Source organism: Maylandia zebra, linkage group LG6 (assembly GCF_041146795.1).
Source record: "Maylandia zebra isolate NMK-2024a linkage group LG6, Mzebra_GT3a, whole genome shotgun sequence".
Lineage (NCBI taxonomy): Eukaryota > Metazoa > Chordata > Actinopteri > Cichliformes > Cichlidae > Maylandia > Maylandia zebra.
This window is the reverse complement of record NC_135172.1, coordinates 6,772,575-6,793,363: the sequence shown is the minus strand read 5'-3', so window position 1 is coordinate 6,793,363 and position 20,789 is coordinate 6,772,575. Positions and strand designations below refer to the sequence as shown.

At 39.4% G+C, this 20,789-nt stretch overlaps 1 protein-coding gene across 1 annotated transcript in view; it reads right to left on the bottom strand.

Annotated features, from left to right (window-relative positions):
- Positions 1-20,789, bottom strand: part of ttbk1a (tau tubulin kinase 1a) — a 52,530-nt gene that overhangs the window by 5,640 nt on the left and 26,101 nt on the right. The window contains exon 15 of the mRNA XM_004572617.4: positions 18,084-18,265. Coding sequence (XP_004572674.3) covers positions 18,084-18,265 — 182 coding nt within the window. The remainder of the gene's footprint in view (positions 1-18,083; positions 18,266-20,789) is intronic.

The following is a 20,789-nucleotide window of genomic DNA, read 5'->3' as shown; positions in this document are numbered from 1 at the left end:
TTGCAACAACATTAAAGGTCTGGTGGGATCTGGTAATCAAATACAAAATCGAAGGAGATTGTAAAATGCTGATTTGGCCCTCACATTCTCCAGAATTCAGAACTGGTCAACTGGATAACACATTCACGAAATGGAGAGACGGTGAAATCACAGCAGTATGTACGTTAACAGACGGGAAAGTGTTTAAGTCCTTCAAAAAGAAGAGTTTGAGCTGGATAATTCTGACTTATTTAGATATCTTCATTTGAGACACTGAGAGCAGAAACTCTGTCTCTCAAGAGGGCATTGAGCTAATAGAAATGGTTACTGTGGAAGAAGAAGTTACCGTCAAAGGTTGTGTCAAAAATGTAAAAATGCTTCCAAAAATGTAACAGAAATTATTCATTGTGGATAACACAAAAATGGGAATCAGAACTGAAGATTAACCTTTCAGGGGATAAGCTGCCTGTTACAACACACTTCTACTTGCTGTGGACAATGGAGAGAATCTGGCTGGAAAAATTTGACAAGATTTTTTTTAATCACACCTCACGTCACAAGTAAACAGTTGTGAATCCCACAGCAATGGTGGAGACTGCAGTCATATCAGTGCGAATCACTAACATTTTTTGGAAATGTGAAAAGGTTCAACTTTTCTGGGAATTGTCAAAATACCTGAGGATATCTTAAGTTATAAAATACCTAATGATCTACAGATTTTGTACTTAGGCCTACTACCCGCAGAAGTAATTCACGGTGAGGACCTTTACCTGTTCAAACTGATGCCTGTACAAACATTATTACAAGAAACTGGCTTTAAAGTGATCCTTTGCGATTGAAACAATGGCGAGACGTCATGGAGCAAATTTCCACAATGAAAAAAACAACTTATTGCTTAAGTAGTGCTGTCAGCGTTAATCTCGTTAAAATCTCATTAAAGTGACATTAACACCATAACACAGCAAATCTCTGTTAGCGAGTTGACACGGATCGCCCCGTGCGTCAATGCGTTATCGTGGTTAGCTCGTTAACACTGTGCAGCCCCACGTTAACTCGCTAACGGAGATTTGCCGCGTTAATGTGGTAATGGCGTTAACGTCATTTTAACGAGATTAACACTGACAGGTGATGTCTTTTTCAGGGAAGGCTTTACATATTACAGCAACACAATGTTAAGGTAAACAGTGCATCTATTACAACAGCTTTGTAGTAGAAGAGGCCAGCTGTTTAACTGACCTGCATGCAGTCCACGCCTTTCACCACCTAAAAACATTGGGATCATCACAAAACAAAAAAAAATACAAGGGGAAGCTAAAAGCTTGTAATGGGCTCTCCCTAAGAAGCAAAGACAGCATAAACTGGTACATTTTTCCCAAAACCCATTTTAATGTCATTTTGGTTGAACACAAGCTTTTCAAGATTGTCTAGATTACATAAATTGATATAAAAGGCACAAAAATGCATTGCAGAGTTCATCCTTAGATAGCACACAGTTTGATATTCAGGTGATTTTTCAAGTGTTTCCCTCGTTCAATCTTTAACATACAGCTTGGACATACATACTGAACCCCGGTTATTATCATGCTTATTAGAGGTTAAATGAAAATTGATTTCTCTTAATTGCTTTCTACATTTCTATATATATCTGTACAGGGTTATTTTTTGGATTTACAAAAGTTTAAAATACATGCTTTACCTGTAAATTATACAAGCAATGCTGTACAATCATATAGTGATAGAAAAAAATGCTTACATATATTGTACATGTGAAAGACACTCACGGATCATCACACTGAACAAATATTGTGAGCATTCAGTCATCTTTTCCTTATCTACAATCTGCTGAGACTACAAAACTGATGAAGGAGCATTCAGGTACAATTTAATATTCTTTTTTTTGCTCTGTTGCTGCTATAGTCAAATTAAAGATGGGTGCCTTGAAGCATAGTTCAGAGCAAAAACTAGAAGCAAAGGGTTACGTTTAAGCCTAGGAAAAGTTTCTGTCTCCTACAACAACAAAAATGTCCTAATTCAAATGCTGACTTAAATTAATTAGTTAATTAATTTTAGTAGCAATAGTTTATAGTATTCTATTGCATACTTTTTTCCCTCTGATCACTAGGTGGGAAAAAGCATATTCCACCAACCAGTTGGTGAATGTTTGCTGGCTATTACCAGCTGAAATTGGTCACAAAGAGCACCAATTTCTGCACCAAAAAACTCAGATTGCTGCAGTTACCCATAGTTTGCATGGAATATGCAGATTTGTCTTCAAACTCTTGCTAGCTAGCTACCAAGCAGTAGAACAGTTGCAGTGAAATTGGAAAAAGTGCAAAGCAAACGAAAAACTTAAACTGTTCAACTTCAAAGGAAAAGTTGTGGTTAAAAGTCCCAACTTTTAATTCAAAGCCAAACAGTTAATGTTTCGTGTTTGGTTGGAATTTCACAGTTTCACTAGCACTGAGCAAGCAGTTAACAAAATCCTCCCTTCCTTGCCAACTACGGCCAACTGCAACAGTCTGCTAGTGTTCAAGGCAATTGCACGATTGATTATCTTCAACTGGCAACAGCAAGCAATCTCCTGCAGCTACACACCAGCGTCACTTAGAATATAGATTTTTTCTAAACTATTAAGGTAGTTAGGAGACACATGCACGAACTTGTCTTGCAGTATCCCCGTGCTTCTAGCTTTTGTACCAAGCTAGGCTAATTGTATCAACAAATCTATGAAAGTGGCATAGTGCTGAAATATACCAACTGGACACCAGTATATACCTCTCTCTATGTATATTCACATTTTTTTTGTTAGTCCTTAAAGAATATCAGGAAGACATTAAATATGCAAACGTATGTATGTATATCTGGAAGGACATATCTCTTTATTTATTTTATAATTTTTTGTGAATCATGCCATATTTTCTATGGTAGACCTTAACAGTTTTAATATGTTTTACTCAATCAACTAATTGCTTTACAACTGCTGTAATTTTATGTAATGAAACAGTTATTCTTCTAGTTAATTATAACTTTAAAAATGTGGAGTTTTCAAAATAAAAAACTATAAACCTCATAATATACATATATGGTTAATCGCAGGTTGTTCCTCCACTAACTGGAGAACACCTAAAATATATTTTCACATAATCACTCAAAAACACTCAAATCAAAAAGACTTGATCCGTGAGTATCTCGTGTAGATGTGAATTATTTACAGAACAATCCCAGACTTCTTTTAGTCAGAGCTGTATACATAATTACTGTACAGTGCTGTTTTTTACAGTTGGCAATGCATGTTGTTCAGATAGCAGATCTCATGCAATGAATGGACACAGTTGGCAAACAGTTTTGGTACAAGATGACACCTGTTGCAGATCACTCTTTTAGACTTGAGGTGTTTTTAGTAGAATAAGCACACTGACATATTTCTACTCCCTGTTTGTAACCAAATGTAGCATTACCTTAATGGTGATACAGGATTGTACTAGTGACAATCCTGTGTGGTAGTTGAATCATTTTGCTTGCATGCAAAATAAAGTTCAAAGTTAGCAGCTAGTCCCGTTCATACATTCTCAAAGTGTTTATGTTGTAATGCTATGGTAATATAAAATATACAGGGTGTCCTGAACTCAGTGTGAAGCAGCATGAAAACAAACTCAGTCTTACCATCAGGCTGGATCTGAATAACTGTCGGCACAGAGATAATGCCTCAAATAGAAGCTAAATAAAAGCGCAAGTGGTGCGTATTTAGTTAATGTAGCCCTTTGTAGCCCTGACATTGCCCGAGCATGTCTTTCATTGCACAACATGGCCATCTTATCTAATGTTCTGTATATTTAAGACTAAAGAGAAAATTGTTCTTTAACAGCAGCATACAACAGACTATATTATATGAGCCATGACATGAATAAAGTGGAGGGTTTCAGAAGGAAAGACATATATACTGTATGTCTTTCCTCCTGAAACCCTCCATGTTTTTTCACATTGGCTCATGTGGTTGGTCAGTTAGCTTCTTAGGGTACCCCAAATAGGGTTTAAAATTCTTAGGACCCTAAACCGTTTTAATTTAGAACTCAAAAACCTTCTTGGATGAGAGGTGAAATATCTTCATGAAACTTTAAGACTTCCACTTGCTTTCTTTCCAAGCTCTTTAGACTACCATGACCCAGATGACTGAAAACCTACACAGACACATTGAGAAGACCAATATTTCTTCCGGTAAAAGCCAGCAGATATCTGGATAACTGATATTTGTGATGGTTAAAAAGCAAATAAAAAGTTACATTATTGTCAGATAAAAGCTGATGATAGTAACCATCACAGACTTATTGCTTGCAGACCTGGCTGAAACTGAATGCTACTCAAACTATAAACAGAAAACAAATAAAAATATTTTTGAAATATTCTATTTCAAAGATCTTTTCCACTGCTCACGAATTCTTTTGTTTATAGAGATAAGAGTTTTTCCAACAAGTTCTCCAAAATGAAAAACCATTTACTTTGTTCGTATTCTCTCTTTTTATCTCTGGTTATCTTTCCAGCGTTGAACCATTTCAATTTCCCAACAAAAAGCACCTCTTCGTCAATCATACCTGGCACTGACACCCTGGCACTGACCTTATAATGTAACTGAAATGTTACGTTTCATCATGTTTGTTTAGAAGATAAAGTGGACCTTTGCATTTTTAAAAAGAAAAATCCCTTATTCTGCTCTACTGGATCTATTATGTGATATTAGGTGCAAAGACAGAGATCTCTGATTCCGTTCCTGGGATCTGAACCACTCACCCAGTTTAGGGGTAAATGCCCTAAGCACTCCACATTTCCTCTTGCTCCTCTCTTAGCCACTGATATTTCTCACTTTGACTTGGTAAAGTTACATTTATCACTATGACCTTCTTCCTCTGTGTGTCCACTACTATGTCCGGATGGTTAGCCATAAGCAGTTTGGCCGTCTGTATCTGGAAGTCCCACAGGATCTTAGACTGGTCATTATACCCCTAGTTACGATATTCCACGTATGCCCTGCCTGCTAGCATTTTCCACCCTGCTGCAATGTGCCTGATTGCCTCAGGGGCATCCCTACACAGCCTGCACCTGAGATCTTGCCTAGTGTTGTAGACCTCAGCCTCTATCGATCTTAGAGCTTGTTCCTGCACTGCCATGATTAGTGCCTATGCTCAGTCCAGCTTTGTCCAGCCATTGGATTTCTCAGTTGTGACCATCTTCCTGATGTACTCCTTGGTCTCCTTTCTTCTGCTTATTGTACAGTCTTGGCGTGCTGGACTTCTGGTGAAACCCTCAATGTATGGTTATGGCTTATTATCCCAGCAGGGTATTTTACAACTGGCAGAGTGGTGGTATTGATTGCTTGGATCTTGTTCTTCTCATTCAGCTTCTCTTAATCTCTGCAGGTATTTGGTGCCTGCAGCTTTCCTGGGGCCTCTTCATGGTTCCTATTTGCAGGTGGGATTGCAAGGTACTTGCACCTATCCTCAATGTCTGCAATGCTGCCTGCCGTGTGAATGTTAGACAGAAAGCACTTAGAAATAGCAAGGAAAAAATTGCTTGTGTGAATGGGTGAATGAGGCAAGTTGTGTAAAGCGCATTGAGTGCACAGATAGAGTAGAAAAGCGCTATATAAGAACCAGTCCATTCACCATATACTCTTTCTCTCTTTGCTACCATTCGACTATGACATTCTGATGTTGGCGTGGATCAGCGAATCAAGGTCTAATTCACTCCTGGCATGTGGCTTGATGCCATCCATGTACAGGATTTGGCTGACATTGCTTGATTCTTTAGTAGGTATGCGAAGCCAGTCTTGTTAATGGTCTGGCTGATACCTATGCAGAATAACAGTGGGACAGAGCACCTCCTTGGTAAATACCACACTTAATAGTGGCTTGTGTAATTGGATTGAAGTTGTCCTCTAGTGTTGTTTGCCACATCCCCATTGAATTCCTGATAAAGGCTCTTAGGGTCCTGTTGACCTTATACATTTCTCGGCTTCCAGGATCCATGTGTCAGGTATTGTCATAGGCGGTGCACAGGTTGGTCAGTCTGGTCTTAAGTGACTTGAGTGGCTGCTCTATCAAGCAGAAGCTGGTGTTCTGCACCAGTGGTGTTTCTTCCAATTTCTTTCTGGGCCTCGCTCATATACTGAGCCATGTGTCTGTCCATCTTAGCTGCTATGATACCTGACAAGAGTTTCCGTAAGGCAGGTTATTGGTCGGTAGTTGGACGTACTTGGGCATCAGGACTGTCTGGCTAGCCATTCTGGGTATGTCTCATCCATAAACAGCAACTTAATTTGTGTTGCCAGGCGCTCGTGGCATGCAATTAGCTTCTTCAGCCAGTAAGTGTCAGGGCCGAGTACTGTCCAGCTCTTTGTGCCTGAGACTCTTTCTTGGATATCTGCCACTGTGATAGTTACTGGAAATTGTTCAAGGTTGCTGTGGCCTGCTCTTAGAACCACTAACGACTAAGGATTGTTATTATTTGTTGCATTCGTCTCCCATCTGATCTTCCTGTTTTGCTGTGTCTCCAGACTTGGTGGGGCTGCTCCCATATTGTTCCCCTGTCGCTAAGAGTATACCTTGGATGGTTCAGTAGAGAACATCCAGTTTATTCTCAGGGTTCTATCTCTCTGGTATACCCCTTCAGGCAGTTTGCCAAGTAACCTGTTGGTGTGCAAGTGTTGGTGTGATATCTATCTATGTGTCTATTTACATTAGTACTTCCAACAGAAACCCAACATACAATACATAAAATGTCGTTTTGAATATATTTTAAACTAACAATAAATATAACAGGATTGACTGCATCCTCTGGAAGACCTGGATTTAACTCAAACTCAAACAAGTTTACAAATTTAAATGTAGAATTTAAAACATTTAAGAATTTGAATGAATCTGTTTGAATGAATTCAAAAGAATCATGATGTTAGGAAAAATAGATGTTAAAATATTTCAGTAATGGGCTCACTGACTGGCACTGTTGTGAATGCCCAAAACTCATTCAAAGCACACAAATGCAAATAGCAAAGGACACACGGCAAACGGGCTCCTGACCACAAAACCTTTGAGAACCTTTTCTCATTCCATGGAAATCTGCTACCTCAGTGAGTGTGCTTAAATTATAATAAACAGAAAAAGAAAAATGCTAAAAGAAAATCACAGATATGTTGTGTAAAACAAGATTCTGTACAACTAACGTGCACGATTCTTTTGATGGAATAATACATCCAAGCACATTCTGTTTAGCTCAATTTGTCAGCATTTGTGTGCTTGAATGGATCCCGATCACCTAAAAATATGTATCAAAGGAGAGTCAAACAAGAGCTCCAGCAAACACTTCACAAACTGACATGTACTTTTAAATGTTCCAAATGTAAGTTCACTTCTTTTACAGTCTTCTGATACTAATGAGAATTCATTAGAAAAAAGTGCAAAAGTTAAATTTAAAAATGTCATAAAACAGGCTTTAACTTTGTTAGGTCCTATCTGGCAGCCTTCTTCAGCCCTATACATTTTCCAGTTAAGAGGTGGCCCTTAATCTCAAAGAAAACAGTTCAGAAAATGATTTCTTTCAAATAAACTTTTTAGCGTATTAAAACTATAAATAAGACTATAAACTATAAATAATAAATCCATTCAAGAAAAAACAACCTTTTTTTGGTCTTTTTCATGATTTTTGCTTGTTTTGAAAAGGAATCTTTTTATTTTCTTAGGTAGAATATTGTCTTTATTGTAAATTTGTTTACTATGTAGTGGTAGTTGTTAATTTGTAATATAAATTAATGTAAATAAAAAGTGATTTTATACATTTGTAAATTTGTTATTGGTGTTAATTCATTTATGACATGCCAGTGTGTGTTGGTTTCTTTTACTAATTAGTTTCAATTTATTTAGTAACTATTATTTTTTGTGAAATATTTGTCTTTTAGGGACACCGTACTTCTTGGTGTCAGGTGTAGGTGTAATTAGAGGTTAATGCTGAATTCCCTTTCACACCTCGAGAAAGACTTTTATCACATACCCCTCTCTCTTCACACACAGAGTTTAATGAAGCAGAAGCAGAGTGAGATGTTTATATCACTGGTTGAGTAATGGCGAAGATTTGTGAAGTCTTGGTGCAAAACCTTGGTGGGATAACCTGCACTTGTTGATAATCACACTTTCGTTTTAGCAGAAAAGAATTGAAATAAATAAATGCACAGATATTGTAAAGCTTAACAGTCTGTTTGCAGCCCCACTCTGTTTCACGCTCCTCTTCTTCATAGAAGCAAGAAGGATGTATTCAGTTTCACATTATTCACATGAGTCTGCCAGATCTGTGGCATGTGCAACATCAGGTTTGTAGAAGCTTGTTAGAGTTTATTGCATGGAAAATATTCCCCATCTTGAGCATTTTTCTTCTTTTCTTCTGTTCCTCTTCTTACAATTGATAGAGCTACGTGACTGTGAATGTGTGTGTGATACTAAGTGTTTACCAGCTTAGCAGTGCTGCTGTCTGCCAGTAATATGGCTTGTTTTGTTTCATGACCATGCCTGGCTCTTAGTGTGCTGTTTTTATCACGTCTGATTTATCTATGTGTACATTCATTAGAATATTTGTATATGCAGAGCTGGCCAGAAATATCTAATGAACCAAATACAAAGGCAAAGCTGTGTTTTATTTTGGTATTAATAAGTATACTCCTTGTTTTGACACAAGTCAAATGTCTTCCCAGCTCACCAGTGATGCTTCGTAATTTAAGGGCCTTTTGAAGCATTCTACACATTTTATTTAGGGCCAATGAAATTTAAAGATTTATGGATAAATACTAATAAAATAATTAGTATTTTAATAGTTGGTGCTCTTAATCAGAGCAAATGCACCAGAGATGATCTTGACTGTGGAACACAAATGGTGGAAGAAAAGGAAGTGAGAGGCCAAACTGCACCGGGCCCCAAGTTGGTGTGACCAACCCTGCATACAGTATGTGTGTATTGTGTATGTGCCTACTTAACACATGTGTTAATTTAATGTGTTTGAGTCCATCTCTCAGCTGTTGTTCTTGTTCATGAGCTTAGCTAACACGTGCTGCAGCTGTGCCCTCGACATATTCAGAACAGAGTGTCTGCTCCGTGGGCTGCCAGGGGTCGGCAGAGTGCCAGCATGCCGCCGGCGGGTTGAAGTTGCAGTGGCGTTGACGTGTGCTGGGCTGCTCTCAGCTGAGCGGCTCCTCTGGATAAAGTTCCCTCCTCCATGAGGATACTGCTCTGTCTCAAGGGTGGAGGAAGAAAAGACATAGGAGGCCAGCCTCCTCAGTTGGTTGGGCCGTGGTTGGTGCCTGTCCTCCTCCAACTGCAAACAGATCAACCAGAAAGAGGGAAGTGAGGTTAAAAAAGTTTAAATTAATTATTTATTTTAAAAAAACAACAAGCAAACAATAAATTTCAGATTTTCTTACAGCTACAACCCAACATTGGTTTGACTTCCTGCCCTTTTCTCCTACCCCTCCATGACGTTAGACAGGTTAGACAGGAGAAAGCTGATTGATGCTCACTTCTGTCAAAAGCCCTCAGCTTAAATGTTGTGAGAAAAGGTGCTTGGGGAGAGAAGCTGGTGGAGTGCTGGTGTAAACCTGGCACTCTAAAGTTACAGTTATCAGAAACTATTTAGAAGCTATTAGAAACTTAACTGGACATTTACACCAATTGACTAGCTTTTTGGATCAGACTAGCATCCTGGATTAGACTGGGAAAATGACGATGAAGACACTTTCCCCGACAAAGCACTTAAAAGGACACAAAGGCACCAGCACAAGCGCTGCACATACTGTATCTCACTAGTCTGGTCAGTTTGAGCTTTTGTTTTCTGAATGAAAAATTACCATTGGAGGTACAAAAAGAAACAGGGAACACAAAAAAGAGATGAGTCATCAAGCACACAAAACACAAACACACAATGGAGGGAAAAAGGGAGGAAATATGTTTGAACAGAAGAAAAAGGAAGAGGAAGAACAGAAATTCAGTGAGAGAACAGAGGTAAAGGACTATTCCTAAACTGTGCTTACCCCGAAACATCACTTTATTTCTTCTTGTGTTGTCCCAATGGCACCCTCGCTCTTTTCTTTGTCTCCTCAGATGAGTCAAACTTGACATACTGTGTACTTTTAAAGCGATAGGTTGGGGGCAAAGGCGTCAGTAGTTATGTGGGAGCGGGAAAAAGAATTGACGCAGAAAAGACAATGGCAGTCCTCGATGGTTGGCAGCAGACAAGCTTGCTCTGAGTCTAGAGATGACAATCGTCGCGAAAACAAAGGAAAGTCAAAGAAGAGCTCACTAAAAAGCGCTAAAATTAATTTGTGCATACGAATTTTCCACTGACACGGGCTTAAAAGGTATCCTGTTTCACTGCAGATAAAGTGAAATTTCAGTGATGATGTTGCACGTCCAGCCTGTAAACAGCAGCCACCAAGTATGGAGGACCAAACCTGACCTATTTGTAAATAAATAATGGACAACTCAAATGGTCACAAAATTGTAATTCAACTAAAAAAATCAAACGTAGATTTAAATTAATAGAAAATCACATCCATGAAGAAAATCCTGCTAAGGAAAATGAAAATGATGTGAAAATACAAAGTGAGCTTAATGTGAAATTCAGTGATTCCACATTAGTTTTCCACATAACCGGCTCTTCATACGCAGAATTCAGTTCAGTTTTATCTCTAAGGAGAACCAAGCAATTGTTGTGCTCACCTCCCCACCGCCCAACCCCATCCCCCCACCTCTTCCTCTAGTTCTATAGTGCCATTTCCATAGAAATTATTCTTGAGAAATTCCCAAGCACACAAAAACAAACACACACACACAACTAAGAATCCTGTGTCATGAAAAGTTCTTGGTTTTCAGAGAATGAACCCATTAGATGATACCATGACATTTCTTCTAGCCCCATTCTCAAGACAAATGTACTAAAACGTATTTAATCGATTTATTTATTAAAATGAAGTTTCATTTCTTTTTGGTCCCTAGTTTGGTCCTCCATAACAAAGTGCTGTTTGTTTTTATGTTTTTATTTGTTTACTTTGACTTGGTCAAAACTTAGCATATATAAACTTAGCATAAAAAATAAGGAAATTTTTGTTTGCTCAAGTATTGCTTTATTGTAACAGCGCTTCCTGGCAATGAATATTATTCTGTTAGATAGCATTGGTTAAGCAGCAGAGTTTAGTATTTGGGTTGCACCCATAGAAAACTAGCCAAATCCCCTCTGCCAATGCCAAACAGCTTATTCTGTTATTGAGTCCTGTTTGGTGCTGTTTTATTGTATTGGGTGATTAAGGCTACGTCCACACGTACACGGGTATTTTTGAAAACTGAGATTTTCCGTTTTCGTTTTAAAAAATAATCCCGTCCACACGTAAACGCAGAAATGAAGGAAAACGCTGCTAGGAACATGCCAAAGCAACAGGTGGCGATATATTCCTAACCGTGTAGAAATGTTGGCCAATCAGAAGTCTAGAAGCCTCGGTGGGAAATAGTAAACAAGGATGGGGCATAGAAGCAGAACCGAGTCGTATGTGTGGAGGGACAGTAACTGTGTGTGTATATGTAAGCATTTAAACACTGCAGAGAGTAGAATTAACAGTAACAGTATTGTAGAAATTCATTTCACCGAAACAATAACGTGGCGCACAGGTTGACGTCAAAAAAGGCGCACACCTTTGACGCTGCGTTTTCTCAGTTTTTCTCGTCCACACGTAAATGCAAAAACGGAGTTTTCAAAAATATCCACCCTGGCCGGAGTTTTTAAAAATCTCCGTTTTCAGTGACCACGCCGTTTACGTATGGACGAATTCATTTAACAAACAGGGGCCTCAGCAGCATGTGGAAGAACCATACATAGCCACAACAGCATGGCACCACCTCTTCCTCATGCCGGTCACCAGCTTGGTTGTGGGATGGTATGCAATTCTTCAACCATCATTTGTTGCAAGTAAGCCAGTGTGGTTGTGTTGGTCATTCTGGCACAAACAGCACACCTAAGCATCAAGGTCAGCACTGCAGGTAGGCCATTCAATCCTCTCCACTCCCAAATTCAAGAAGAAGTCTCTGATAAACCCTGCACTGTAGGGACGAGGTGGACTGTGGAGACATGGGTTTGCTACTGGAATCTCATCTCAATAACACCCACCCACACCATCACATTGCCTCAAGCAAAAACTGTTACCCTATGGGTACAGTCATGGCAGGCCTCCTGGTTGACCTATGGGACTGAAGATTGGCTGTGTGCAGTTTGTTCCGGTATAGAACATATAGAAGACAGCCTACAGTTTGTAAGTGCTGACGGGGTAAGAAAACCGTATTCTTGTGGTATCATCTTCTTGGGACACATATTTTGCAGCCTGTCTCTGACGTCCCTTGATATATGAAACTTGCTCTTTCACTTGGAGATGCCAATAAGCCTCACTCCAAAAAGTGGTTGGTTTTGTGGAACACCAGCTTGAAGTTGCCTTATGACATGTGACCTGATCCAAGTAAATCAAACATGGCATGGTAGAGACAGCTGACAGCTTCACAGAGACAGCTGGTAGAAACCAATGACCGCTGCGGACCACTAGGTCCATGCTCACAGACACTGCTAATCAGGCACCAGATTCTTAGTTACTGGGGTACCAGAACCTCAAAACAAGAGTCAATAGCAGAATAAGCTCTTTGGAAGAGACAATTTAGCAAGTTTTTCATGGGTGTAGCCAACATACTTAGCTCTGCTAAGCCCGAATTTCATTTTCCTCACGCACTTGGCACCATTTAAAGGGGAAATAAACAGGTAGAGGATTGATTACCAAGAAGCAGTATGATAAAGAAATACTAGAACAAACTCACATTTCCTTACTTTTTGTGCCAAGTTTATAATCATAATGTCGTTGGGATCTTAGGTTTCCATACACTCGTCATGTGCACGAATGTCATGGCAATTTTCTGCTTTTAAAAACATGAAATTCTTAGTAAGAAAAATGAAGAAAATTTAGACTTTTCATTCAAATTTCAAATTTCATGCTGGGTTAAGCAAATAGGACAAGCTGTACCACTAAAATAAAAATATCAGTACCATTTGTATAAGAAGGTATTTTGATATTAAAAGGGTATTTGAGAAGGTATTGTATAGGCTAATCTAATTATAATTGAGAAAATAGTCTTATAATCAAATCAATCTGAGGCTAAACAGTAACACATGACAGCCAGTCCTGTTTGGGTATCACCAGGAAATGTCGCACAAAAAGATATCAAAGAGATTCAATCGTGTGTCATAGTCAGGGGTTAAAGTGGGTTGTGTTTTCTGTTTTATAAGTTGTTTTTTTTTGGGGGGGGGGGGGGGGGGGGCACTCAAACGACTACAGGTGTCCATAAGTTGTGGTTGCTGTACTTTAGCATCTAGCTAGCACTACAAAAGAACATAAAGGGGAACAACATTTTTTAAGTGGCAGGTAATTTCAAATATGGCGCGTCTATCAGCTCAACAAAGATTAGCAAACACACAAATTGTTTGTGTGCAGTTTGATGCACAACATGTTGCTAGCTAAAGGTCCAGCTGGAGGCCGCATTTGTAGGCCGATTATATCACAGCCAGGCGACGAAGGCTGATCCCAATTCGAAGGCTGCTCCAAATGCAGCCGACAAATGCGTCCTTCATTTCCCCAGATATGAAGGATGGGTCGGGTGTATCCTTCATGTCCCAAACTATCCCAGAATTTATAGCGCTCCTAAGTTTTAATATTACTCTTTCTAGGTCCCAAAATCAACTTTTAAGATATTTTCAGGCAAGAATGTAGCTGTGTAAACTTCAAATATCTGCTCGATTTATCAAGACATCACATATTTGCAAAAGTGCTCTGACGTTTTCGGAGATGCCTGTTACCCACCAGCTCGATAACTGACTGGGAGGTCAAGACTCACTAGAGCCAGCAAGAACACTGGACTCCTGGCACATTGTTTTCAGACCCCTGCGGTCTTTCGCTACTCAGGTTAAACATGATATATAAGTCACTTAGACAACTTAAAAATGTTATTGTAAGGCTTTTTTATTTGTTTCTGAGTAAATTGGTTTGACTGAGATTTAAGTTTTCACACAGCTGAATAAACGTCAAACAGAAAACTGCTTAAACAGAAGTGTGAGATGGCTGAGAATTTACTCCAACGTCCTGTTATACTTTAGATAACAAGGAGAAGATGGCTGAGTTTATTAAACTTCACCGAGACAGCTGGTGATGCAAATCTGAAGGCTAAACCATCCCATTTCACAGCCTCGCACTTCCAGCCTTATTGGTCTTCGAAGGACCCGGGCCTGCGTAGACGGCAAGGGCCAGGTCCTTCAAAGGATGCGGCTTAGGAATTGGGAAACAGCTATTGGGTCTGTACATACCCAATAGCTGTTTATGTTTTTTCATGTTTTTTCATATTGGACAACAATCTGCAAATTTAATTAAAATTTAATAAATTATCATCTTGTCTTTATTTTTAGTTAGCACAAACCTTAAACACTTCAAGCTGTAAGATAATGATAGTTATATAAGAGCAGATGCTGCTGGTGCAATAACCTGTACGTTTTACGTCCAATGGATGATGATCTGATTAGTCGACTAATCGCAAAAATAATCGGTGACTAGTCGACTATCAAAATAATCGTTTGTGGCAGCCCTAACTATTAGTGCAGAGAATGTAAGTTAGCCAGGACCACTCGTGAAACATCTTCTTACATCTGGTTGAATTCAAGTGTATAAATCTGCAAAGAGCAGTTCAGCAGATCACAGTCTCTTCATTAAGAAAATCTATTGGAGCTCTCAACAGAAATTATTGTGAGCTGTGCTTCTTTTCCCCACACTGAACCATCAAAACTGATTTTAGGGTTCCCCCACCCACTGAATCCCACTGTAACCCCTGACTGTACTCATTTCCTGAGTACAAAGAAAGAAAATAGAGCTTGTCTTTTTCTCTGCTCATGTTCTACATAAATAATTCAACCTGACTAAATTATTTGAATTCAAATTCAGACTGAAATAAAGTCTTTATTCCCTGATATAATTTTATTATTACATTAATACATTAATATAGCACAAGGTTCAGTTAGCTTTGCACAGTTGTCTTTCAAAGAGCTACTTTTTACTTCCTTACTTGGAGTACATTTCAGAGTCTGTACTTTTTCACTTTTACTTGAGTAAAGAATTTGAATCACTACTTCAAGAATCTGTACTTCTACTTAAGTACAGAATGTCTGTACTTTTGCCACCTCTGCAGGACACTCACACGACAAAGAAAGGCGTACATTGCCCATCAACAAAACAGTGAAGCAACGGGTTGCAATCAGCTATCAGCACACGCGGCTACAATTAGTGGCTTCTTAGCTAACTATTTTGGACTCAATCTATGAGACATTACAGTGAGCAGAGTGCAACATAAAAATGATCAGACTTTTGAAAAACTTCTCTAACATGACAAAATATATTTTGATTGTGCTTTACATTTGGAAAAGCCTTTTTTTGTTTCACAATTTTTTCTTTTTTTCCCTACACCAAACACGCAAAAATGAAATAATAATATTCAACATACTCAACCATTGCAACAACATTCATCTACATTACAGCTTTCATTCACAAATCTATTGCATTTCACCATGAAGAAAGCACAAGAAAGATGTGTTTTCTTTTTATCACCCTATAACCAGACAAGAACACCATTATTGGTTGCTTCTGCAAAACACACTTTTCAAACGTTATGTCACAAAGCCAGAATTCAGAGATTAGGAAAAGAGCTTGATCATGAAAAATAAACAATCAATTGAAATAATGATAGGGTTACGCAACTAAACATAAAGATTAGGCTATCATAACAGTAAATGCCACCCACACAACACTACAACAACCTTCACACCTTTACTTCCTCCAGTGGGGAATTTTGTCACTGGATGTACAGCTTCAGCTGAAAATGTATTCAATGAGATCAATCTCTGGAAAATCGGCCATTTTTATTCTGGAGTAAATTTCCATCTGTCTACATTCCCCAATCACAATATCACCAGACGTGAGTGTGTGTTTGTGTGAAAAGACATCAATCTGTCTCAAGGACTAGAAAGAGACAAGTCTCACAGCTACACAGTTAAATCTGTGTTTCACGAGTCATAGGCAGTTGTAAAAAACAAACCATCAGTAATATTCTGGGTCAGAATGAAGCTGATTGTGGCAACAGTAATTAGATATCTGAAACAAACTGCAGTTTGTTTAACCATAGTTACTTTACCGTAGTTTACCAATGAACAACAATGCAAAAATGCAAAGAATGACAGACTCCCAATGGAAGTCAGTCTCATAGATTGCGCACAAAATATGGACAAATCTACTGTGACTTTACACAACTCTGCATTTTGAATTTTCGATGTTAGAATTTCAGCTGCTGTCACAAGTGGCCATGTTTGGATAAGATGGTAAATTTTTCAGTTAGCAGCTAATGCTAACAAGGTTGATTTGCCTAGTACAGGTGCACCTCACAGGCAGATACTAATTATTAAAAGACTAAATAAATACTAGAACTTCACTCAACAAACCTGAGAAAACAACACTCAAAGAAAGGTGGTGGTTTTGAGACTATAATATGATTATTAAACAGAATTTAGCCTACAGAAAAAAAGAGAGAGTATTTCAAATCTTGGCATTCGGTGGGAAGAAATGAACTAAGGCACTTGGTATAGACATCCCCTGTCTGTAAAGCATTTTAAAACGTAGCTGTCTTAATTTGACTCACTCTGTAGCTAAATCCTATCAAAATTACTATTGTTTTGATTTCCCAGGTCTGGTGATTTTTTTTGATTTTTTCTGTACCAAGCAATGTATTTTCAGCATTGCTTACAAGTATTTAATTTTAAAAATTGGCTAATTAAAATTTGCTAAAAAAAAACAATTAGCTATCTAGCCTAAAGACAAGCTGTGAGCAAGCTATCGGAGTTCAGCTTTACTTTAAGGTCAGCATTTAACCTGCCAGAGGATCTTTTGGATGCTGGTAATTGAACAGAACAACTACTGTACATGTGACTGGTGCTCAAGACAGAGCTGCCTCGAATCTGAAAACAAACTCAGGTGTCTGGTGTCTGTTCCCCTCTTATCACCGTGGTCTTTTTAGGACAAGTCCAGCATGACCCGAAATATTTTGCTCATTATCCAAAAAGTACGTGGACTGTCTGATTCTCTGCAATCTATAGACAGATTCCTGCATTATTGTTCTATTGCACTTGAAGTCTGTAGCAGTCCCATGATTACGATATGAAGGATATAGAGAAGAAGAAGGAAAGCACATATTCCTCGTCTTGATTACTTGTTGTTTGATTAGGCATTTCTTAATTTAACTAGTCTGTTTGTGTGTTAACTTTAGATCATATTTTAGTAAGGCGAACACTGATTGAATTAACTAATTGTGATAAAAAAAAATATATACTCATCAGTATAAGAATAAAGGTTTTGAGATAAGTTTGAAGAAGGTGGATGGATTGATGGATGGATGGACAGATGGACATAGAGATGGATGGGACAGCTGGATGTTCCAAAAATGGTCTGCCTCAACATGCTCTTTCATGTCTACAAACAGAAAATATTAGTGTCCAATTTCTAAATTCAAGTTTCTTGCTTAATTTATCCAGCAGTTTGTGTTTCTCAGCACCACCACAGTCTGACTTAGTGGCCATTGAATGCCTAAGGGCACCTTTACACTTGTAACAAGTGTTTCCATTCCAACACGTGTTTTTTTCCTGCACAACCAACTTATAAATTGGCACCACTTTAAAGACTCTTAAAGTAAATTGTAAATCATCATCACTGATAAAGAGGGAAGAATATAAATTTGCAAAACCTCTGATCATGCTGGATTTGTCTTTTAAGTTGTATGTTGGCAGGCAGATAAATGAGCCGGAGCGTGCACTATGCCTCGATATGTCAGTGTCTGAGCAGTCAGAATCACATACTGACATCAAAGAATAAACCTCTTTTGCAGTCGTCAAGCCCGCTCATTTGTCCGCAAACATGCCATCAAAGAACTAAACTTGTGTTATTGGCTGGCTGGGTCTCTTACCGGTCTCTGAGGTCCAGTGGGCTCAGACTCTCTCCGGCGAGGACGTCCTGATGGCAGAGAATGACAGGGCGACTGTGCTGGGCTACCACCACTTTTCCTTGATGCCTCCTCCTCTGTTAGCGTTAGCATCCCCCGGCTGCTCTCCCGCGTGTGAGTCTTTGGACGAACTACTGGCTCCGCTCCTGCAAAGGAAACCAAAGACAATTCTGCAGTCAAAACCTCCTTGTGTTTACTTTATGGTAAATGGTAAATGGTCTGTATTTGTGTAGCGCTTTAGTTGATCCTAAGGACCCCAAAGCACTTTACACTACATTCAGTCATTCACCCATTCACACACACACAGGCAATGGCAAGCTACAGTGTAGCCACAGCCGCCCTGGGGCACACTGACAGAGGCGAGGCTGCCGGACAGTGGCGCCACCGGGCCCTCTGACCACCACCAGTAGGCAACGGGTGAAGTGTCTTGCCCAAGGACACAACGACCGAGACTGTCGGAGCCGGGGCTCGAACCAGCAACCTTCCGATTACAAGACGAACGCCCAACTCCCTGTTAGTCACTAACAGGCTGCCACAGTCACTTGCAGTTTGCAAGATGCCAACTTGTCTGCAAACATTCACTGAACCATTGAGCGGTAGTGAAAAAGTGTGATGCAAACCAGAAACAGAGAACATTCAATTTCAAAGTAAAAGTTGTGCCTTAAGTTTAAAACGTTTGCTTTGAAGGCAAATGGTCTCAGTTTCTAGTTTGCTTTTATATAATTATGCTTTAATGTATTTTTAAAAAATGAGTTAAAACATCTAGGTATTTAATTTAACTTGAGATTATTGTGCAACCACTGCAAAACTGTCCAGTGTCTTTAAAAAAAGATAACATTAGCGAGCAGTTGAGCAATTTAAGGGTAGCCAGTTAGTCGTAACTTTGTTACAGCGAATGATTCTTCGAGTTATTAATAATAATAATGGATTGCATTTATATAGCGCTTTTTTGGGACCCCTCAAAGCGCTTGGCCCTGGAAGAAGAGGAGCAGGCCAACGAGGAAGAGGAGTTCAAATGAGAGGAGGAAGACGAGCAGGCCAACGAGGAAGAGGAGTTCAAATGAGAGGAGGAAGACGAGCAGGCTAACGAGGAAGAGGAGTTCAAATGAGAGGAGGAAGAGGAGCAGGCCAACGAGGAAGAGGAGTTCAAATGAGAGGAGGAAGAGGAGCAGGCTAACGAGGAAGAGGAGTTCAAATGAGAGGAGGAAGAGGAGCAGGCCAACGAGGAAGAGGAGTTCAAATGAGAGGAGGAAGAGGAGCAGGCCAACGAGGAAGAGGAGTTCAAATGAGAGGAGGAAGACGAGCAGGCCAACGAGGAAGAGGAGGAGGCCAACATGGGAGAGGAGAAGGTCCAGGAGGGAGAGCAAGACAACCTCGCACCATCATTACGGACTAGATGCGAGCAACAGTCATTGACCATGGCATGACAATGGCTGAAGCAGAACTAAGAGTCCGTCCAAACCTGAGTAGGTTCACCGTGGCCACCATTATCAGGGCATTCAGACAACACAACAGGTATTGTACTCGATTGCTTTCTTTGTCACAATACAGTTTTACAAACCTGTGAAAGTAGTCTAGTGGTTTCAAATCAGTTGTGACTGTATTGTAACACATGTCAATTGACAACACATGTTTCTTTCTTTAGAGTTGAAAGAATGCCACATAGAGGTGGGAGGGTTGCCATATTTGCAGCGGAACAAGAAACCCTCATTGTGGATATGGTTCGTGGGAACAACCTCATCAGACTCCGGGAGATCAGAGACAAAGTCATTGCCGATAATGTCAACTTTGAGAGCATTGACGAGACAATGTTCGGAGGGGCTTGCTGTCCTTGGGTCTTACAACACCCAACGTCTCCTCACCTTCCTAGAGGAGCTAAAAGACATCCTCCTGGACCGCCAACAACACCATCCTGGGCCCGCACATCACATTTATGTGATCATTTGGGACAATGTCCGCTTCCACAGAACAAACCAAATCAGAGAGTGATTCACCACCAACAGTGACCACTTTTTAAATGTCTACAATGTTTAAAATGTTAACATTTTTGAAAGCTTCAAGCTGCTCTTTTGGTGTGAATGTTTGAGTTTTGCAGTGGGAAGGTGTGGTTGTGTTTATGTAGCTTTAGAAAAGGGTGTTGTGTTTAGACATTGGGGAACATGGTGGAAACGTTTGTGAAATGTGTTTTAGCATTTGAGAGAAACTGTAATACAATATTTCCCCAAAAGGAATGGCTCTGACTTTCAGGGTGGTATTATGTCACAGACAACAACCCAATTAGATGTTTCATAATTTCCATCAAAACACTTTTATTTGTTGAATTCCCTCATTCTGCCTCTATTTGATAGATTTAGCACTTTAATTAGTCTGGTTTTCATTTTTGTTTTCCTAATAATTCACTAGGTTATTTTTTTTTATTAATGACTGTTGATAAAATGGAGACTTGCTTCCAATCCACTTAGAATTCACCACTTTTAAAGAGACCTATTTTGTCAATAGAACAGGGCTCCTATCCTATCAGCTCCTTGTTGTGTTTGCACATCTCTGTTGCTTGTGGGGCTCGCACACAAGAATTTCACTCGCATGTGCTGTGCCAGTGTGCCTGCACATGTGATGTGACAATAAAAGTGATTTGATTTGATTTGATTTGATCCTAGGTAACAACCAAAC